The sequence below is a fragment of the Acomys minous genome, assembly GCF_964271855.1.
Source record: "Acomys minous genome assembly, chromosome: 13".
NCBI classification, from domain to species: Eukaryota; Metazoa; Chordata; class Mammalia; order Rodentia; family Muridae; genus Acomys; species Acomys minous.
The window spans coordinates 26,734,205-26,755,915 of record NC_140495.1 but is presented as its reverse complement, the minus strand read 5'-3'; the positions used below and the strand labels follow the sequence as shown (position 1 = coordinate 26,755,915).

The window sequence follows — 21,711 nt, the reverse complement described above, 5'->3', positions numbered from 1 at the left end:
GAAAACATCAAGGCTGGGTCGAGGCTCTGTGGCTAAAGTGCTTGCAATGCCAGCATGAATATCGAGTCACAGCGAGCAACAGCGGCAGAGGCCGGCAGATCACTGGGAGCCTGGTGGCCAGCCACTCTACCTGAAGCAGTGAGGGACCATATCTGAAAAACTGAGAGAGGAAGGCTTCTGGCCTCCCTACAGTACAGACATGCATACCTGCATGTGCACATAAGTATGCACACACAATCATACATACACACACACACACACACACACAAACACACACACACACACATCACCTCCACACACCAAACTCCCACCTCCCAATAGCAAGAAGGAATGGTTTTATTTTCTATTTTTTAGTTGTTTTTTTCCAAGACCGGGTTTCTCTATGTAGCCTTGGCTGTCCTGGACTCACTTTGTAGACCAGGCTGGCCTCGAACTCACCGCGATCCACCTGCCTCTGCCTCCCAAGTGCTCGCATTAAAGGTGTTATAAAAGCTGAGCGTGGGACTGGGGGTGTCAGTGGCTACTGTATACTTGTCATACGAGCATGAAGACCAGAGTATGATCTCCAGCAGCAATGTTTGTGATCCCAGTGCTTGTGTGGTGGAGGGAGGGGGTCTTGGAGCTAACTGCCTAGCTAGACTAGCTGAGTGGATATGCCCCAGGTGGAGGAGGTAAGAGACTCTTCATCAATGGCCTGCGTGTGCAGTTAGTGCTGTCAACCTGACCATCTGGGAGTGGGAGTGTGCCTCTGCCTGTGGTCCTGAGGGAGAGTCTTGAATAGGCTAATGGTGGGGGAGGACCATCTTACCTGTGGGCGGGGCCGTTGCCTGGGCTTCCTGGACTGTGCGCAGAACCTTGAGCTCTCTGCTCCTGAGCATGGATGCGGTGTGACCAGCTCCTGGCACCTTGACGTGCCCAGCATAATGAGCTGGGCCTTTGTTTTTTTGTTGTTGTTTTGCTTTGTTTTGTTTTTTGAGACAGGGTTTCTCTGTGTAGCCTTGGCTGTCCTAGACTCTCTTTGTAGACCAGGCTGGCCTCGAACTCACGGTGATCCACCTGCCTCTGCTTCCCAAGTGCTGGGAGAGCTGGGCCTTTGAACAGTGACCCAGAGTAAATTCTGCCTTTGAAGCTGCCTTAAGTTGTTGTTCTTTTTTCCCCTCAGAAGGGAGAGCCTAGGAGAAGGGAAGCAGACGGCTCCTGTGTAGCTGGAGTGGGTCCCGAGAAATGGTTACCCTTCGGTTGGCTTTTATCCGGGGCATTTTGTCATAGCGAGAGGCAAAGGAGGAAGGCATCCATCCCCGCACACATGCACACACACATGTGCACCCACACACACACACGTTGGATATGGTAGGGCGAGGCCTGAGGCAGGAGGGGCAACACAAGGTGGTTACTCTGCAGCCTGCCACCTCTTGCAATGTGCTACATAAACACTTCTTTCTATTGGAATTTTAAAAAGAAAATGAGAACTGTCGGGAAAAAAAAAGAAATGTCTCATATTGAATCATACAATAAGTAGGTGTCTCAGGGCAGCGTTATTCACCTGATTTTTTTTTTTTTTTTAGATTTGCCCGTGCTGTGTATATTCACAGTTCATTGCTGGTTTGTTCATTTGTTTTCTTTCTGGTCCTGAGGACTGAACCAGGGCCTTGCACTTGCTGGGCAAATGTTCCACCATTGAACTGAATCCCAACCCCGCCCGTTCCATCTTATTTCTGGTAGTAATCTGTCATACACACGTCCCACATTCATTCTCCTATTGAGGTACATTTATTTAGATTGTTTCCAGTTTCTGGCAGTTGTGGATAGATTTGCTATAAATGTTTATGTACAGATTTCAATGGGAGCACGTGCTCTCATATCTCCGGGGTAAATACTTAGGAGTGGGTGTGTTGGGGCATATAGGAAATGAATGTTTATCATCTTTTCCCCCCAAGACAGAGTTTCTCTGTGTAGCCTTGGCTGTCCTGGACTCACTTTGTAGACCAGACTGGCCTCACAGAGACCCTCCTGCCTCTGTTTCCTGAGTGCTAGGACTAAAGGTGCCTAGCATACCTAGAAAGGGATGTTTATCTTAATAGGAAATTGCTGAGCCCGGGGTGGGTTGGGGGTGGTGGTGTGTGGGGGCACACACCTGTGATCCTATACTTAGAGGTCGAAGCAGGAGAATTAGCCGTTCAAAGCCATTTTAAGTTAAGCCGAGAGTTTGGTCCCAGCCTGCTTGCCTGAAGGACATTTGATACTCTGTCTCAAAACAGATCAAACTACACCAAAAATACATACATACCAAGCAAAACATCCAGACCTTCTCTAGATTGGTTGTGCCATTTTGCCTTCTTACTAGCAGTTTGTTGAGACCCAATTATTCTTCATACCCGTCAGTATTTGTTGGTTTGGCTTATGCATTTTTCTACAGTTACTATTATTATTGACTGTGTGTGTGTGTGTGTGGGCATGCATGTGTATGTGTTGGCATGGTGCCATGGCACTCGTGGATGCCAGAGGAGCAGCTTCGTGACATTGGTCTTCTTTGAACCTTGATGTGCGCGCTGGGCCTGGGGCTCAGGCACCTTCATCTGCTGGGCCACCTGGCCAGTACCCAGCTTCCTATTGTCACCTTTTATTTACCTACAATTGCTGCCAACACATTGGTTTTGTTTGTTTGTTTGTTTAATTTTTTGGTTTTTCGAGACAGGGTTTCTCTGTGTAGCCGTGGCTGTCCTGGACTCACTTTGTAGACCAGGCTGGCCTCGAACTCACAGCGATCCGCCTGCCTCTGCCTCCCGAGTGCTGGAGTTGAAGGCGCGCGCCATGATATCCGGCCCTTATTTATTTATTTTTTTAGATATAATTTTTTCATTAAGTTATTTCTATTTTATGTGCATTGGTGTGTTTTGCCTGCAAGTATGTCTATGTGAGGGTGTCAGATCATGCAGTTCACAGACAGTGGTGAACTGCCATGTGGGTGCTGGGACTTGAACCCAGGTCCTCTGGAAGAGCAGTCTTCGCCACTGAGCCGCCTCTCTAGCCCCCTTTCCCCCCAGATTTAAAAATTTTTTTTTAATTTAAGTGGATGGGTCTTTTGCCTGCAAGTGTGGCTGTGCACAGTGTGTGTACAGTGCCCATGAGGACCAGAGGGGCGGGTGTTAGATCCCCTGGGAGTGGAAGATGGATGTGCACTGATGTGTGGGTGCTGGGACTTGAACCCAGGGCTCTTAACTGCTGAACCATCACGCCAGTCCCAGCTGCTTGCTTTCTTTCAGTTGTTTGTTTGTCTATTTATTTATTTTAAATTTTGGGACAAGGCCTTCTGATGGAACCTTGGCTGTCCTGTGACTCCCTCTGTAGACCAGGCTGGCCTCAAACTCACAGAGATCTACCTGCCTCTGCCTCCCAAGTGCTGGGATTAAAGGTGTGCATCACCACCACTCAGCTACACAAAACTTTTAATTTTTTTTCTTTTTTAGCATATACATTTATTTTATTATACACGAATAAAACAAGCTACATACAGCAGGGAAAACCATGTGACAATCATGAGTTATATAAATGTTATATTCATAGTGATTTGGCTATTTGTATTTGTCAAACTTGAAGTAAACATCTTTCCTATCTTGTTGGGTCTAGATTTCTGAATGAAACTCAATATCTATCATATCTCATCTCTATTAACTTAAATCCTTTATCTTGATCTAAATCGATCTTATTCCCTAACCAACTGAACTGATTGTAAAACTAAACTATCTGGTTAAACCCCCCTCAGACTTGAAAAGGAATAAAACTTGAATGCCTTAGTGAACGGGTAGTGCAGGTTGGCGGCTTCCAAACTGAAAAAAAAATGACTGAGACAGACCCAGTACTCTGCATAACATTGGAGCCTCATCTTCGGCCAATATCTCTGCCAGACTCATTCGCAAGGCAGGAAGTATTGAGGCCCTGTCTTGGCAGAGTTCGGCTGTCGACTCTGCCTGCCTCCAAGCTTGCCCATTTTTAGGCAGAATTCTGTCCGCAGAAATGCGGACATTTTGCCCAGTGTCTGTTTGCCACATTTGAAGCCAACTACATAAGGAGGTTCTTTGATGCTCGTCATCCTCTTTGAGGTCGGCTGGGTGTTACCAGCAGTTAACTTGTCTTATTGTCAAAAAATCTTTAGAATAATAAAAACATTTTTTAAATGCCATATTCTGTGGATCTCTGAGGCTTTTATAAGACTTTATTTAGGTATTTTACCTTCTTTATCTATAGAATCATATCTATCTGTTAGACTTAGGATATACATTCTTGTGCTAAATCAAACTAGTATTTGACATGACCACACAAAGCTTTTTAAAGAAAGGTTTTTATTATTAAAAAAGACACCTTTGGGGCTGGAGAGATGGCTCAGAGGTTAAGAACACTGTCTGTTCTTCCAGATATTAATTAAATGCAGATATGTGAATTATTTTAACCAGTAGTCTTGGGATGCAGATATTCTCAGTATGGTCTAATGGCATTTTCCCTAAATCTTCTGTTTTCCTGACTAGGTAGAAACTATTTACCCCCAACCTGGCTGGGTTGAGATCGACCCTGAAGCTCTCTGGACTCAGTTTGTTGCTGTAATAAAAGATGCTGTCAAAGGTAATGGGGTTTACAAGGAGGACCATCGTCTTAAGGTGGACTTCTTCCTGATGAGTTCTCCTTAGATTTGGGAGAATTTATAATATATATATACACAAAATATAAATTATATAACATATATGGTCTTTTTATATTTATATATCATATACATTATTTGTCATATATATGTATAAACATATTTATAAATATAAATAAGTATCAAAGCCAGGCATGGTGACACACACCTGTAATTCCAGCTCTCTAGGAGGCAGACGCAGGCCAATCTATATAAGTTTGAGGCCAGGCTGGCCTACAAAGCGAGTCCAGGACAGCCAAGGCTGTCACAGAGAAACCCTGTTTCAAAAACCAAAACAAGGGGTTGGAGAGATGGCTCACAAATTAAGAGCACTGGCTGCTCTTCCAAAGCTGAGTTCAAATCCCAGCAACCACATGGTGGCTTACAACCATCTGTAATGAGATCTGGTGCCCTCTTCTTGTGTGCAAGGGTTCATGAGGCAGAACACTGTATATATAATAAATAAATCTTTAAAAAAAGAAAACAAAAAAAAATACAGATGTATAAGCATTTTTATATATCACAAATATTTTTATAATATATATTTTATACATATGGTTTATATTGTATGTATCAGTTGTCATAGATATGATATATAAATATGTATTTATAAATATAATTAATAGTTTATGGATACATAAACATACTTTACATATTACATATATTTCATTATGAAAAATATATATATATACTTTTAAATGTGGGTTGTTTTTTTTTTTTTTGGAGGAGGTGTTACAGTTTTCCAGTATTCTGCTGGGAGATTTGTGGTTTATAGTCAACTACTTTATAAAGGAAAAGTAAGAGCAGCCATGTCCTAGTTTGCCTCCTTTCCACTGTAGGATAACAAATGCCCCAGGTTAGCGCTAGGGTGGGTACAGCATCCAGGGTTAGAGAAGATTAACACAAGCCATTCCTTCTTCACCCATTCATGGCCCATTTACCTTTGTTGTAAAATATGTTTTGTTTTCCTACATGGTCATTTGGTGCAGTGTGTTGGTGTCACACACTTGTTGTAACATTTGAGATCAGCTTAAGCTACTTAGGAGACCTTGTCTTAAAAAAGGAAAAATGAGGCTGTGGGCATGGTGGCACACGCCTTTAATCCCAGCACTTGGGAGGTGGAGGCAGGTGGATCGCTGTGAGTTCGAGGCCAGCCTGGGCTACAAAAGAGTCTAGGACAGCTAGGATTGTTAAACAGAGAAACCCTGTCTCGAAAAACCTTTAAAAAAAGGAAAAATAAGAGGGCTTAGGAGCACTTGCTGCTGGCTCTTTCTTTCTTTCTTTCTTTCTTTTTTTTTTTTTTGAAATTTATTTACTTTACATCTCAACTGTAGACCCTCCCTCCTCTCCTTCTGTTCTCACCTTTCCTCTCTTCTTCCTGTCCCCCCTCCCCTACTCTTCAGAGAAGTGGAATCCCACCCCACCGCAGCCCACCACACCCTACCCTGATTTGCTGCTGTTTCAGAGGATCCAATCTGGCTTCTCAACACCAACATCCACACACCACATACCACAGCTTGTAAATCCAGCTCCAGGGATCCAATGCCCTCTTCTAGTGTCAGCAGGTGCTGTATTCAGAACATCCACACACATATACACAATTTTTTTTAAAGAAGAAAAAGGGGAAACACTGGCTTTAGTATAATGTTTAAGAACACATTTGGGGGGCCTGGATTGTTTTTGCTGCTTGTCTTTTTAGTTTTTTTATTTTTATTTTCTTTCTTTCTTTTTTCTTTTTCTTTTCTTTTCTTTTTTTTATTTTTTTTTAATTTTTTTTTTTTTTTGAGACAGGGTTTCTCTGTGTAGCCCTGGCTGTCCTGGAACTCTCTTTGTAGACCAGGATGGTCTCACACTCAGAGATCTGCCTGACTCTGCCTCCCCAGTGCTGAGGTTAAACGCGTCCATCACAAAGCCCAGCCCTTTTAGTTTTTAATATCTCTGAATTTCTTTTACCAATTGCAAGAATAAAAGTTTGGGGCATATCTCAGTAGTAGAAAATGTGCTTCATAATGCCTTGTTTTTAATCTTCAGTTTCTAAGAAAAAAAAGAGAGAGAGAGAGAGCCAAAGACTGTACAGTGAGCCTGTTGTTAGTAATAGTAGGGAACACTCTGACCAAAAGCAACATGGGAAAGAAGAGGAGTTATTTCACCTTACAGCTTAGAAGTCAGTCCTGTGATCACTCAGGGAAGTCAGGGCAGGAACCCAAGGCAGGAACCGAAACAGTGGCCTTGGAGGACTTGCTTCCTCTGGCTGGATACCTGCCCTGCCATAGTACAGTAGGCTGGACCCTCCCACATGAATTGTTAATCATATGTATGATTAAGTCCCATAGGCCTGCCTACCAGCCAATCTGATGGCCGCATTTTATCAACTGAGGTTCTTTCTTCTTCATCTTTTTTTTGGTGGGGGGATTTCTCTGTGTAGCCCTGGCTGTCTTGGAACTCTCTTTGTAGACCAAACTGGCCTTGAACTCACAGAGATCTGCCTGTTTCTGCCTCCCAAGTGCCGAAATTAAAGGTGTGTCACCACCACCACCTGGCTTGGTTCTTTCTTCTTCTTTTTTTTTTAAAGATGTATTTGTTTATTATGTATACAGAACTCTGCCTGCACGTACACCTGCAGGCCAGAAGAGGGCATCAGACCACATTATAGATGGTTGTGAGCCACCATGTGGTTGCTGGGAATTGAACTCAGGACCTCTGGAGGAGCAGTCAGTGCCCTTAACCTTTGAGCCACCTCTTCAGCCCAGTCCTTTCTTCTTAGGTGACTCTAGCTGTGTTAAGTGAGCAGGCCAGGCTGTACAATCTAGAAGCATAGTTTTGCTTTGTTTATGGTTTTCTGCTGAGCTCTTTGGCCAGTTCTGATGTAAGTTGTCACACCTACACACTACAAAATGATCTCATAGGAAGGTGCACTTCCTGTGTGACTAGAACACAGTCCCCACACTCCATAGCAAGTATTCATTAAAACTACTTCCAGCCGGGCAGTGCTGGTGCACACCTTTAATCTCAGCACTCGGAGGCAGAGGCAGGCGAATCTCTATGATTTTGAGGCCAGGCTGGTCTACAAAGCGAGTTCCGGGACAGCCCGGGTTACACTGAGAAGCCCTGTCTTGAAAAAAACTAAAAACCAAACAACAACAACAAAAAAGATAACTTGATTTTCAGTCTAGGATCCAAGCATGTGTGGCTTTCATGGCAGTCTGCTCTGCCCATCTATCTAGAGGCACTCTCTTTGAGACTGACAGTTAAGTTTATAAAAACATTTTTAAGATCTATTTGTTTTTCTTTTATTTGTATACGCAAACTTTAATGTACGTCTGCCCACCGTGGCTATACCTGGTGCTTGTGGAAGCCAGAAAAGGACATCACATTTCCTGGAACTGGAGTTACAGACTCCAATTGGAAGCCTCCATGTGGGTGCTGGGTGTCGAACCCAGGTCCTCTGCAAGAGCAGCTCTGCTCTTAACCACTGAGCCATCTCACCAGCCCTTTTTCATTGACCCTTTTCAAAAGCACAGGCCAGTTTAGTAGACTGTTTCTCATTTTGGGTCGTCCGATTCCCCCTGGGTAGATTCTGGGTTAAACATTTTTGGAAGAAATACTATATAGGAAATGACATACTCTTCTCAGTACTCACATAAATTGATTCTAAAAGAATATGACAAGCCGAACATGGTGACGTGCCATGTCATCCCAGCACTCGGGAGGCTGAGACAAGAGGATGGAGGCCATCTTACACTACATAATGAATCCTGGTTGCAAAGAAGAAAAAAAAAAAAGAACATTATAAGAACACACATTCCTAACTCAGGAGGCAGAGACAGATCTCTGTGGCTTCAAGGCCACCCTGGACTTGTGTGTTCCAGGACAGCCAAGGCTGCATAGTCAGATCCAGTCTAAAAACAAAACAGAACCCACATGTCTATGTTTTAGGACATTTGGTTCACGATGCTCATTTTTTGGCCTCTGACCTAGCTTAGTGGTGTACAGTGCTTACGTAGCATCCTTGAGGCCCTGGGTTCTAGTCCCAGCAGCATGAAAGAAAAACAAGAACTCTAAAACTCTGCACAGGGCCAGCGGGAAGGCTCGCTACGTAAAAGCACTTGCTGCACGCACGCCTGGTGACCTGGGTTTGATCACTGGACCCACGTAAAGGTTGAAGGAGAGAACTGACTTCACAGATACATATATGTGGCATGTGTTTACACCCCCAATCATATAACTGCCCCCCCCCCAACAAAACAACAGCTTACTGGTTAAGACTGCTTGCTACTCTTCCAGAAGCTCAGTTCAGCTCCTAGCACCCATATGGGGGGGGGGGGCTCACAGCTGCCTGTAACTCCAGCCCCAGGCTTCCAGATTCCTCTCTGGCCTTCACATGCACCAGCACATATGTGTCGAACACACACAGATATGTACACACACACACACACACACACACACACACATACACACTCTTTACAAAATAACAACAGCCAAACCTTAGAGGGTTGCTGTTGGCCTACGTAATGAGATCCGAGGCAGCCTGGGCTACAGAGTAAGACCTGTCTCAGAAAAACAGAACATACGAAACCAAAACTCAAGGTTTTTATCTCTATACTTAACATTTGTTTGTGTTGAAATATTTTATCTCAACTTCAGTAATTAAACTAATTTCTGTGTAAAATAAAATCTAGGGATAGTCCCAGTACTTAGGAAGCTACAGAGTGAGTTCCAGGACTGCCAAGGCTACATAGAGAAACCCTAATTTGAAAAATCAAAATTAACTAATTAATTAATAATATAATGAATCCAGGGATTTTCATTCAGCTTCATCATGGTTATTGCCTAAACTAAGATTCAGGTATTTAGCTGGGAACAGTGGCGCACGCCTGTAATCCCAGAACTTGGGGAGGCAGAGGCAGGTAGATCTCTGTGAGTTCAAGGACATCCTGGTCTAACAAGTGAGTCCAGGACAGCCAGTGCTACACAGAGAAACCCTATCTCAAAAAGCCAAACCCAAGGCCGGGCGTGGTGGCGCACGCCTTTAATCCCAGCACTCGGGAGGCAGAGGCAGGCAGATCGCTGTGAGTTCGCGGCCAGCCTGGTCTACAAAGAGAGTCCAGGACAGCCAGGACAGAGAGAAACCCTGTCTCGCAATCCCCCCCCCCAAAAAAAGCCAAACCCAAACTAAACCAAAACAAAAAATCCAGGTTTTTCTTAGTATTATCAGGGAAAAAAATATAGTGTGATTGACAGTATTTTTTTTTATCATTTTAATTTTTTAGATAATTGATTTATTTTTATTTTACATGCACTGATGTTTTGTCTGCGTATATGTCTGTGTGGGGTGTTATATCCTCTACAACTGGACAGTTGTGAGCTGCCGTGTGGTGCTGGGAATTGAACCCACCCTGGTCCTCTGGAAGAGCAGCTAGTGCTCTTAACCACTGAGCAGTCTCTCCAGCCCCCTATTTTAAGGTTTTTGTTTTGTTTTGTTTCGAGACAGGGTAAGATTTCTCTGTGTCGCCCTGGTTTCCTAGAACAGGCTGGCCTTGAACTCATAGAGATCTGCCTGCCTGCTGGGATTAAAAGTGTATACCACCACTGCCTGGCCTTTTTAAGTTTTAAAAGAACAGTTTTTTTCATACCTAGGGTATCTTTTTTTCCTTTTAAATAAAAGTAATTCAAAATTTATCTTAGTAATGCTTTGCTTATTAAACTCAGCCGTTGTTGTCAGAGATTCCTTACTGTATGCTTACACAGCTAAACTTCCCTGGCTTTTAAACATAACTCACCTGTCTTTGTCTTTAGCCGCAGGAGTGCAGATGAATCAGATTGCCGGTCTCGGCATAGCGACACAGAGAGCCACTTTTATCACGTGGAACAAGTAAGTGCTTTTTGTGTGGCCAGCACTGTTTCAGGGGGTTGGCTGCTTGGGGAACCTGCCTGGGAGTTTCAGTTTGTGTTTAGAGGGCACTTGTATTTGGCTAAGAGGGAATAAAATGGGCTTCCATTTGGCTCATCTGTGTTGCTTGTCATCTGAGCTTAATTTACCATACTTAAAATAATGAGAAAAGCCAGGCATGGCATCCACTTCAGTGAACTCGAAACCACAGAATAGAAGGCAGCAGAGTAGCGCATAGCTACACTTCCAGCGCTCGGGAAGCCGAGGCAGGAGGATTGCTGAGTCTGAGGGCAGCCTGGATAATACAGTGAGTCCTCATTTCTTTCTTTTTTAAAAGATGTATTTCTTTATTTTTATTTGCATTGAGGTTTTGCTTGCATATATCTGTGTGAGAGGGCCAGATCCTCTGAAACTGCAGTTACAGGCAGCTGTGAGCTGGGAATTGAACCTGGGTCCTCTGGAAGAGCAGCCACTGCTCTTAACCACTGCACCGTCTCTCCAGCCCCGTGAGTCCCCACTTCAAAAGAAAATTTGAGCTGGGCATGGTGTCACACCCATGTAATCCCAGCACTCGGGAGGCAGAGGCAGGCAGATCTCTTGTGAGTTTGAGGCCAGCCTGGTCTACAAAGGGAGTCCAGGACAGCCAAGGCTACACAGAGAAATGCTGTCTTGAAACTCCTCTCCCCCCATAAAAGAAAGAAAGAAAGAAAGAAAGAAAAGAAAGAAAACTTGCAGTTACAATAAGGAGATTGCTATTTTCATAAATGTTCTCTATTGCTCTATTGTCTTTGTGAACACAAAGGTCTGCGAAATTTGCCTCGTACTTACAGAGAGTCAGAGGTCCTGGCAAGTGTGAAAAGCGCAGCAGTGGGGTAGGCTATATGTTCTCAGACTTGGTCACAGTCGTGCGCATCTCTGCAGCATCTGAAGAGGACACAGTGCAGACACAGTAGCAGGGCTGTCATAGCTGCTGAGGGAAGAACGAGTGCCTTCGCTGCTCCAACTTTAATTATATGAACAGCAAACCAGGAAAGAAACTGAAGCTTAGAAATCACTAAATTGTTCAAGGTCACTCAGTGAATACAGCCAAGGTTTCAAACTGCCCATTTGGCTTTGTTTTATGTTTAAGATTTATTTATTTATTTATTTATTTATTTATTTATTTATTAATTATGTATACAGTGCTCTGCCTGCATGTACACCTGCAGGCCAGAAGAGGGCATCTGATCACATTATAGATGGTTGTGAGCCACATGTGGTTGCTGGGAGTTGAACTCAGGACCTTTCAAAGGGCAGTCATTGCTCTTAACCTCTGAGCCATCTCTCCAGCCCTTGGCTTTGTTTATTACTTTTTTTTTCAGTGCTGAGGATTAGACCAAGGCCCCAAGGGGCTAGGCCAGCACTCTTCCACTGACCAGCACCCTGAGCCCCTAATAATTTTGTGAGGGTTTTTGTTCTTTTTGGGTTTTGGTGTTTTTGTTTTGTTTGTTTAAGATTTCTTTATTTATTATGTATACAGTGTTCTGCCTGAGTGTCTGCCTGCAGGCCAGAAGAGGGCATTAGATCACATTATAGATGGTTGTGAGCCACCAGGTGTCTGCTGGGAATTGAACTCCGCACCTCTGGAAGAGCAGACTGTGCTCTTAACCTCTGACACATCTCTCCAGCCCCCTGCTTTTTGGTTTTAACTGTGAAGCCTATTTTTTCTTTGAAGCCTATTATTTTTAATCACTACCATCTTGCCTTCAACGCATGTCTTCCCCCCCCACCACTTTTAAAATAAAACAATAAAAGGAACCCAGACACGGTGGTAGCATGTGCCCAATATCCCTGCACTTGGGAATTTGAGACTGGAAGACCAGCCTAGCATTGTAGAGACAGGCATCAAAATAAAACCAGGAACAAAACTGTAAAATGTTTGCTCTGGACTCTGTAGGACATCTTGAGCTTGGGCAGCCAGGTGAGCAGGTGAGAGGAGTTAAGCCTGCAGAGAAAATCAGGGTGAGTGAATCAAAGGCTTTGATGGCATATTAGGCTGGCGGGAGAGTTGTGGCTCGGCGTGGTGGCTCACACTTGTAATCCCAGCGCTCTGGTGGCTGAGGCGGTATGGATGCAACCAGTTCATGGCCAGCCTGGGCTACACAATGAAACCTTGTCTCAAAACACACACACAAATGGTAATAACTGAATAAATCCAAGTGAGCTGTCCAGCCAGTGGCACCTTGCTTGCCCTCCTCTGCAGGATGGTGGATGTTTTGTGCATTGTAGATGTCCCATCCCTTGGGACAAAATGTCTTCACACATTGTAAAATTGCTCCCCCTTGAGAATTGCCAGAAGAAGCCTCCAGAAGTAGCCATTTTCTCTGGTAGAGACTATGTGGAAGAAAGAGAAGCAGGCCACAGTTTTACAATTGAGGTTTTCTTCCTTCCCAGATGATTATTATTATTATTATTATTATTATTATTATTATTATTATTATTATTATTATTAGTTTTTCAAGACAAGGTTTCTCTGTGTAATAGCCCTGGCTATTTTGGAGCTCTCGTTGTTGTTGTTGTTGTTGTTGTTGTTGTTTTCCTCCTCGAGACAGGGTGTCTCTGTGTAGCCCTGGCTGTCCTAGACTCACTTTGTAGACCAGGCTGGCCTCAAACTCACAGTGATCCACCTGCCTCTGCCTCTGCCTTTGCCTCCCGAGTGCTGGGATTAAAGGTGTGCGCCACCCCGCTGGGCTCTGGAACTGTCTTTGTAGACCAGGCTGCCCTTGCACTCGCAGAGATCCACCTGCCTCTGCCTCCCTAGTACTAGAATTAAAGGTGTGGGCCACCACGCCCGACTTCCCTCCCAGATTTAAAGAGATTCGGAGTGGGAAGAATGCTGGCAAAAGGTACCAGGCAGATGTGAGAATTATAGGGAGGTGACAGCTAGGGAGAGTTCCCAGGGAAGGAACTTGCTGGAAATGTCCCTATTGGTGACAGTTGGAGATGAGGTCATTGGTCCCCTAGTTTGCTCTCACCAGGACCAGGTGGCTGTGTCATCCACGGCCGGAAGGACAAGTATTAGACAATAGTTTTTCTGTGACAGTGAGACAGCGCTTTGATTTTTGAAAAAGCAGGTGAGGCCCTGAGATAGCTTAGGTACCGAACTGGTATAGAGCAGTCAAACAATTTATTATCTTGAAATGCTTATATTTTATGAAGTTTGGAAAAACTTTTTGCAGGCAGAGTCTGGTTTTGCAGAAATGAGTGTGGCCCTGTCCTTGTCCTTGATGATGACAAAATGGAGTCTTACTCTGGGCCAGTGAGCCAGTGTGGTGCTTTTATGCCCACTGCACAGTCGTGAGCCATTGCGGCATGTCATGAGGGCAATATCTACCTATTCCCACAAATGCCAAAGCCAGCACCAGAGTAGATAGCTCCGAGTGAGCAGGAAGTACGTCTTGTTCCACTGAGAGAAGGGCAGACCGGAGCCTGTGCAGCAGTCACTGTTTGTTCTAGCACAGTCAGCATCTCACCCCCACCCCCACCCCAGTGTGTGTGTGTGTGTGTGTGTGTGTGTGTGTGTGTGTGTGTGTGTGTTCATGAATGCACACGGGTATAGAGACCATCAGTCAACATTGGGTATCTTCTGTTGGTTTCCACCTTAGGTTTTTTTGGCTTTGTTTTGTGTTTTTTGTTTGTTTGTTTTTTGTTTTTGTTCTGTTTTTGGTTTTTTGAGACAGGGTTTCTCTGTGTAGCCTTGACTCTCCTGGACCTGCTTTGTAGACCAGGATGGCCTGGAACTCACATCAACCCACCTGCCTCTGCCTCCCGAGTGCTGGGATTAAAGGTGTGCGCCACCTTAGTCTTGAGTCAGGGTGTTTGACTGAACCTGGGCTGACCCGTTGGCTAGACAGTCTGGCCAGTAAGCACCAATGGGTTCTCTGGTCCTCACCTCCCCAGCTCTGGGGTTACAAAAGCACATTGTATGTCACTTATTACCCACTGGCCGCTCCCTGGCCATGTGGCTTTGTTTGAGAAAAAGCTTTCATTAAATATGCCCTCAGACTTATAGCAATCCTCCTGCTGCAGCTCCTTGACTCTGAGGTTATAGGTTTGAGCCATTGTGTTCGGCTTTACTGGTTTTTGTTTGTTTGTTTGTTTTGTTTTTGTTTTTGTTTGTTGTTGTTGTTTTCAAGGAGGAGGGGGGCGGGGCATGGCACATTCCTGTATTCATAATCACAGAAGCTGATCTTCCTTGTGGTATTAATATCATGTTTTTCCCTTGAATTCGCCCCCATATGCGTACAAAGCCAGGAAGCTCAGTGTTAGTGTTTTTCAGTCCTTAATTTTTTCCCCCATATTCTTCTGAGCTAAACTTTTTCTGTTTCTTTTTTTAAGTCCGTGATGTACTTAGCTTGCTTTCTGCAATAATTAGAAGCAGCATATTAGCTGCTTTTGATAAACTACCACTTGTTTTTTACTTCAGCTGCCAAGTCCCCGAGGGAGACCTTGCCAACCAGCCCCAGATCGGGGCATGTGCCAATTAGCAGTGTAAATGTGGGTCACAAGCTGAGATCCCTCGGTGACTGCTGAGGCTCTCAGGCAGGAGCTCCCTGTGTTGTTTGAGGAGCCGACACTAGCCCTTGGGGCTTTTATGTTCTGTATCCCCAATTGTCTAAACTATTCTCTCCCTAGTCAAATGGAGCTTTTGCTGTAGGATTTGATGCTTTGTGTTAATGGTTATACTAATTGTCTGTAACACAGACACAGAAGGGCATACACTGTTACCAGGACGGAAGGCAGTTTGTTTATGATACTGTCATTCACGTTCCTCCCTGTTTTCTCCTTTTATAGAGCTAAACGTGTCTGAGCTCTATGCTAGATGGACGTTGGGAGTATATGCTGCCACTGCAGACCAACTTCTAGCTTCCTTTGTATTGTGTTTTGAGTTAACCCCATTTTCTTTCCTTTTTGTTTTTTTGTTTGTTTTTTTGTTTTTGTTTTTTCCTGAGACAGGGTTTCTCTGAGTAGCCTTGGCTGCCCTGGACATGCTTTGTAGACCAGGCTGGCCTCAAACTCACAGTGATCCACCTGCCTCTGCCTTCCGAGTGCTGGGGAGTTAACCTGTTTTCTTTTCTTCTTCTTTTTTTTTTTTTTTTTTAAAGAATTATTATTTATTTAGTGCTCTGTCTGCATGTATACCCGCAAGCCAGAAGAGGGCACCAAATCTGACTATAGATGGTTGTGAGGGGCTGGGGAGATGGCTCAGAGGTTAAAAGCACTAATTGCTCTTCCAAAGGTCCTAAGTTCAATTCCCAGCAACCACATTGTGACTCACAACCACCTATAATGAAGTCTGGTGCCTTTTCCTCGTGTGTAGGTGTACATGCAGGCAGAACATTGCATATATCATAAATAAATCTTTTCTAAAAAAAAGATGGTTGTGAGTCATCATGTGGTTGCTGGGAATTGAACTCAGGACCTTCGGAAGACCAGACAGTGTTCTTAACTTCTGAGCCATCTCTCCAGCCAGAGTAAACCCCATTTTCATCTTGTGATTTTTCTCCTTTAGCCATGCTAGCCTTTCAGCTCTGCTATGTGTCACCTACCTGAGGATCTTTGAGCACAGAACACAGCCATTCTGTCGGAGCGCTTACCTCCTACACGGTGCTGTGGCGCCTCAGAGCCAATTCCAGTGTCATTTCTCAGTGAAGCCTTTTTTCCCTCCCTGCAGGCAGCGTGTCCTTAACTTACTCTCAGATTCCTGTGTTTTCTTCTTCATGGGCTTCGCTCTTGTTGTCTGTAAGCGCTGGAGAGGTTATTTCTTTGAGTACCCGGGTAAAAGTACATTCACCAGGGCAGTGATGCCTGTGTTCTGTTCTCTGTACTGTCTCCAGCGTCTGGAACACAGTCCTTCAAAACTGTTTGCTGAAGCCATGAAGGCGTGGCCAGGGGTGCGGGCTGCCCAAGCGAATGGTAGAGTGATAGCATTAGGATTGAAGATGGTTCAGTTGGCAGAGAAAAAGAACTCCTCAGGTAGGAGAGGCCGGGGCTGGGCTGTCCATGTAGCTCAGGTTCAATCCCCAGTACTGCAGGAGCGTCAAAAGAAAAGGCTTTTTTCGGGCTGGAGAGATGGCTCAGTGGTTAAAAGCAACTATCTACTCCTCCGAAGGACTCGGGTTCAATTCCCAGCATCCACATGGTAGCTCACAACTGTCTGTAATTCCAATTCCAAGGGATCTGACACCCTCATAACAATGCACATGAAATAAAATTAAATAAATCATTAAAAAAAACCCAAAACACCTATATGCACGGATAAAGTGGAATATGATCATATGTGTCTGTATGCTTTGTAGACCAGGTTGGCTTTGAACTCACATTGAACTGCCTGCCTCTGCCTCCTAAGTGCTGGGATTACAGGCATGTGCCACTGGGCCCAGCTCTTTTTTTTTTTTTTCCCCAGGCAGGTTGTCTATGTGTAGCCTTGGCTGTTCTGGGCTCCCTTTGTAGACCAGGCTGGCCTGAAACTCACGGAGATCCACCTGCCTCTGCCTCTCCATGTACTGCAGTTATAGGCATGTGCCCAGCTGACCAAAGCAACTCTTAGAAAGGCAAACATGGAATTGGGGCTGGTTTACAGTTTCAGAGGTTTAGTTCATTGTCATCATGGCGGGAAGCATGGCAGCATCCAGGCAAACATGGTGCTGGAGGATCATGCTATGTCTTCATCTAAAAGCAGCCAGGAGGAGACTGGATCTCCACACTGGGTGGAGCTTGAGCATAGGAGACCTCAAAGCCTGCCCCCACAATGACCCACTCTCTCCAACAAGGCCACACCAGTAGCATCGCCACTCCCTATGGACCAAGCATTCAAACACATGAATCTATTAGGGCCATTCCTGTTCAAACCACCACAGTGAGTGATGTGTGTGTGAGTATGGCCATGTGTCACCATGTGTCTGTAGAGGCACTTTGGGGAATTGGTTCTTTCTTTCCACTGTACACTCCTGGAACTGGAGTTACAGACAGTTGTGAGCTGCCATGTGAGTGGTGGGAATTGAACCTGGGTCCTGTGAAAGAGCAGCCAGTGCTTGTAATCACTGAGCCATCTCTCCAACCCCTCACCCTTTTTTTTTTTTTTTAGACAGAATCTTACTATGTAGCCCTGGCTGACCTAGAGTTCACTGTGTAGAGCAGTCTCAGCTGGAACTCAGGGAAATGCCTGCCTTGGCTTCAGCCTCTGCCCCTGCCCCTGCCTCTTACAGAGCTTGTCTCTAAGGCCTTGTCAGTAATTTTGTTGTTACAAGTATACATGTTACATTGTTTCAAAAAGACATTTTGGGTATAGTCTATTCAAAACCTGACACTATATGTTACATAATATTTTTAGGGTTTTTTGTTTGTTTGTTTTGGTTTTTGTTTTTGTTTGAGGAGTAGTATAAGACAAGGTCTCACTTTGTATTCCAGGCTAGCCTGAAACTTACGGCAATCCTCCTGCATCAACCTCTCAAGTGCTGAATAAGCCATGATCCAGCTAACATCACATATTTGTTACGTCATGTAAAGAGAACACAATAAAAAGTGCCATTTAATGTATTGTATTTTAAAATTGTAGTGTGTCTTTTTTTATTTGTTTTCTCTTTTGGCGTATTTGTTTTTTTCAGGGCTAGGATGGAACCCGGGCCTCACACATTCTAAGTGTCCTGACAATATCCCTGGCCCTCTGTGGCAGACCTTTAGGGTAGATTTGATTTATACTTTACTATTTCCATCTTTCTTAGGAAAACAGGACAGCACTTTCACAACTTCATTAGTTGGCAAGACCTAAGGGCAGCTGAACTTGTAAAGTCGTGGAATAATTCTCTCATAATGAAGGTAATTTTCTTAATCAAATGTTTTTGTTTTTCTATAACTGTCTCTTAACTTTAGACTTAATTGTAGAGTCCCCTAACTTGTTTGTTTGTTTGTTTTCTTAGAAAGTGAGCAGACAGTGACATAGCCAGCAGGCTTTCACAGCTCAGCACATTATAGTTGCTGCAGTGTAGACCACCAGAATACACTGGCGACAGTGCTGACAGTGAGAACAGTGTTGACATCACTGCCAGCTGCTGTTGCATCATTTCCCTATAGAACCCCACAGTCCCAAGTGTGCTGCTATTCAGGGAAAAGATGAGGCTCCTCAGACGGGGTGCAGCTTGTAGATTTATTACCGATACTCAGTATCTCTGATCTTGCCTTCCCCCCCCCCCCACCTCCCCATGCCCCCAGACAGGGTTTCTTTGTGCAGCCCTGGCTGTCCTGGAACTCACTTTGTAGACCAGGCTGACTTCGAACTCAGTGACTTGCCTGTCTCTGCCTCCCAAGTACTGGGATTAAAAGCCTGTGCCACCACCACTCAGCTCTAATGCTGACTTCTTTTGTTTGTTTTTGTTATTGTTTTTTTTGGAGATGGTTTCTCTGTGTAGTCTTGGCTGTCCTGGACTCGCTTTGTAGACCAGGCTGGCCTCGAACTCACGGCGATCCACCTGCCTCTGCCTCCCTGAGTGCTGGGATTAAAGGCGTGCGCCACCACCGCTCAGTTCTGATGCTGACTCCTAATGCCCGTCTTCTCAGCTACTGCAGTATTACATGGTGGCTCAGGAGGTGTGTCGGGGGAGTTGCAGCTGGGCCTCCACACCCATGTGACATTTACTTCGGTTCTGGGAATCAGAACTTCAGTCCTTTTATGTGCACAAGCTCCTTGACCTCAGAGCCACCTCCTGTTCTTAGGGGCATTGGCTTCCCCTACTGCTGGAGTTTCAGAGAGTTATGAGCCACCATGCGGGTGGTGGAACTGAACCCAGGTGCTCTGCAAGAGCAGCAAGTGCTCCTAATCACTGTGCCACCTCTTCAGCCTTTGTGTTTTGTTTTTATAAGAAACTGATTAAGTTGGACATGGTGGTACACATTACTAATCCCAGTACTTGGGAGGCAGAAACAGGTAGGCCTCTGTGAGTCTCAGGCCAGCTACAACTACATAGTGAGACCCTGTCTTAATAAAGGGGGTGGGGGGGCGGGGAGAAGAGGTAGGGAAGAAGGAAAAAGAAAATCAAGTACTCTTTCTTTCTTTTTTTTTTTTTTTTTTTTTTCCTGAGACAAGGTTTCCCTGTGTACCCTTGGCTGTACTGGACTCACTTTGTAGACCAGGCTGGCCTTGAACTCACAGAGATATATATGCCTGCCTCTGCCTTCCTCAGTGATGAGATTACAGGCATACGCCACCACCACCCAGCCTAAATGTATTTTCTTGTAAGTATCTTTTGTTTTTTAAAACAGCTACTGCGTGGTATGTGTGGAGTCCTTCACTTTTTCAGTAGAAGCAAGCTCATGTCAACGGTCAGCCACTTCTATTTCTCCACCCAACATGCTACCTTGAGATTGATCTGGGTTTTACAAAACCTATCTGAGGTAAGAAAAGATGGTGTGTGTGTGTGTGTGTGTGTGTGTGTGTGTGTGTGTGTGTGTGTGTGTGTGTGTGTGTGTAGAGGGGTTCGTGACTGTGGGAAAGGAAGACAGCAGTCTTCACTTGATCTCTGTTTAAAATCGTGTCTTGTCATCACACCGATAGGAGGGTAGGCAGAACGGAACATGCCACTCAGCAATGTCTTGTGGGGTAAATGTCTGTGTGACACCACCCAGGTCAAGTGCTGGGCATGGTGGTGCACACCTGCAAACCCAGCAATTGGCAGGCTTGAGGCAGGAGATTGACAGTAAGTTTGAAGCTGGCCTGGGCTACATTCAGGAGCTCTAATAGTGGCGTGACATTCCTATAGGGGACGCATTCTATAACCCTGCCGTTACCTGTCAGACTGTTAGTGAGTGTGCGCCCTGGACAGGTTCTCAGCTCTTTGGGTAAGTGAGGCATGCTGTGAGGAGCTGAACTTGAGTTAGACGCAGGTAAGAGCCGAGTTGGTCAGGCTCTGCCGAGCTGATGTCCCTCCTGATTGCAGACAGTTTTAAGCTGGACAGCCCAATCTGGCCTTATTTCGAGGTGATTATTTCACTCCCCCTGCCAAGCGCGTAACCTCTAAGCCCCTGGGCATTCTTATCTCGGAGCAGGCGTAGCTCTGCTGCGGCACTTAGTCCCTTGCTGTACCATCCTCCTCTGGCTCCTGCGGCAGGACGAGGCAGCTGGTACCTAGGCGTTCTCGGTATATACCTGTGTTTCTAGTTCTTAGGACAGCTATTTGTCCTGTGATGTCAACCCTGACGGATCAGCGAAGAACTGAACACCTGTTCCTCCAGCCTCTGCCTCCTAAATGCTGGGTTATAGGTGTGCACCAACGTGCCCTGAAGATTTTCCTGAATTCTATCAGAAAATCCCCATTGATCTTAGTCATCTTTGGCATATGAGGAAAGCTGTGTCTTGTGCTTCCTTGGGCAGCACACTTAGTAAAACTGTAACAGTCCTGAGAAGATGGGGGAGGCGCCTGCACACATTCCACGTGCAAATTCATGAAGCATTCCATTTTTTTCTTTTAAAGTTATATGTTGAAAAGACTTTAGATTTTAAAATTTTAACTTAAGAATTCTAAGTTGAAAAGACTTTAGATTAAAAAAATTTAAGAATTCTAAGTAAGGGGGCTGGAGAGATGGCTCAGCAGTTAAGAGCACTGTCTGCTCTTCCAGAAGTCCTGAGTTCAATTCCCAGCAACCATGTGGTGCCTCACAACCGTCTATAATGGGATCTGATGCCCTCTTCTGTCATACAGGCATACATACAAATAGAACACTCATATGTATACATAAATAAATCCTAAAAAAAACTAAGTAACTTTAATCCCAGCACTCGTGAAGCAGAGACAGGTGGATCACTGTGAGTTCGAGGCCAGCCTGGTCTACAAAGCGAGTCCAGGACAGCCAAGGCTACACAGAGAAACCCTGTCTCGAAAAACCAAACAACAACAACAAAAGAATCCTAAATAAGATATTACTTTAAGCTAGGCATGGTGGTGCACGCCTTTAATCTCAGCACTGGGGAGACAGGGGCAGCTGGATCTATGAATTTGAGGCCAGCTCGGTCTACAAAGCGAGTTCCAGGACAGCCAGGGCTGTTACACAGAGAGACTCTTGTCTCTGAAAACAGGGAAGGAAGGAAAAGAGAGCAGTGGAGCTAGATCTTTGATGC

At 44.9% G+C, this 21,711-nt stretch overlaps 1 protein-coding gene across 1 annotated transcript in view; it reads left to right on the top strand.

Moving 5' to 3' along the window:
• GK5 (glycerol kinase 5) overlaps window positions 1-21,711 on the top strand; it is a 73,934-nt gene that overhangs the window by 6,099 nt on the left and 46,124 nt on the right. The window contains exons 2-5 of the mRNA XM_084751757.1: window positions 4,524-4,617; window positions 10,469-10,544; window positions 18,326-18,419; window positions 19,860-19,991. Coding sequence (XP_084607883.1) covers window positions 4,524-4,617; window positions 10,469-10,544; window positions 18,326-18,419; window positions 19,860-19,991 — 396 coding nt within the window. The remainder of the gene's footprint in view (window positions 1-4,523; window positions 4,618-10,468; window positions 10,545-18,325; window positions 18,420-19,859; window positions 19,992-21,711) is intronic.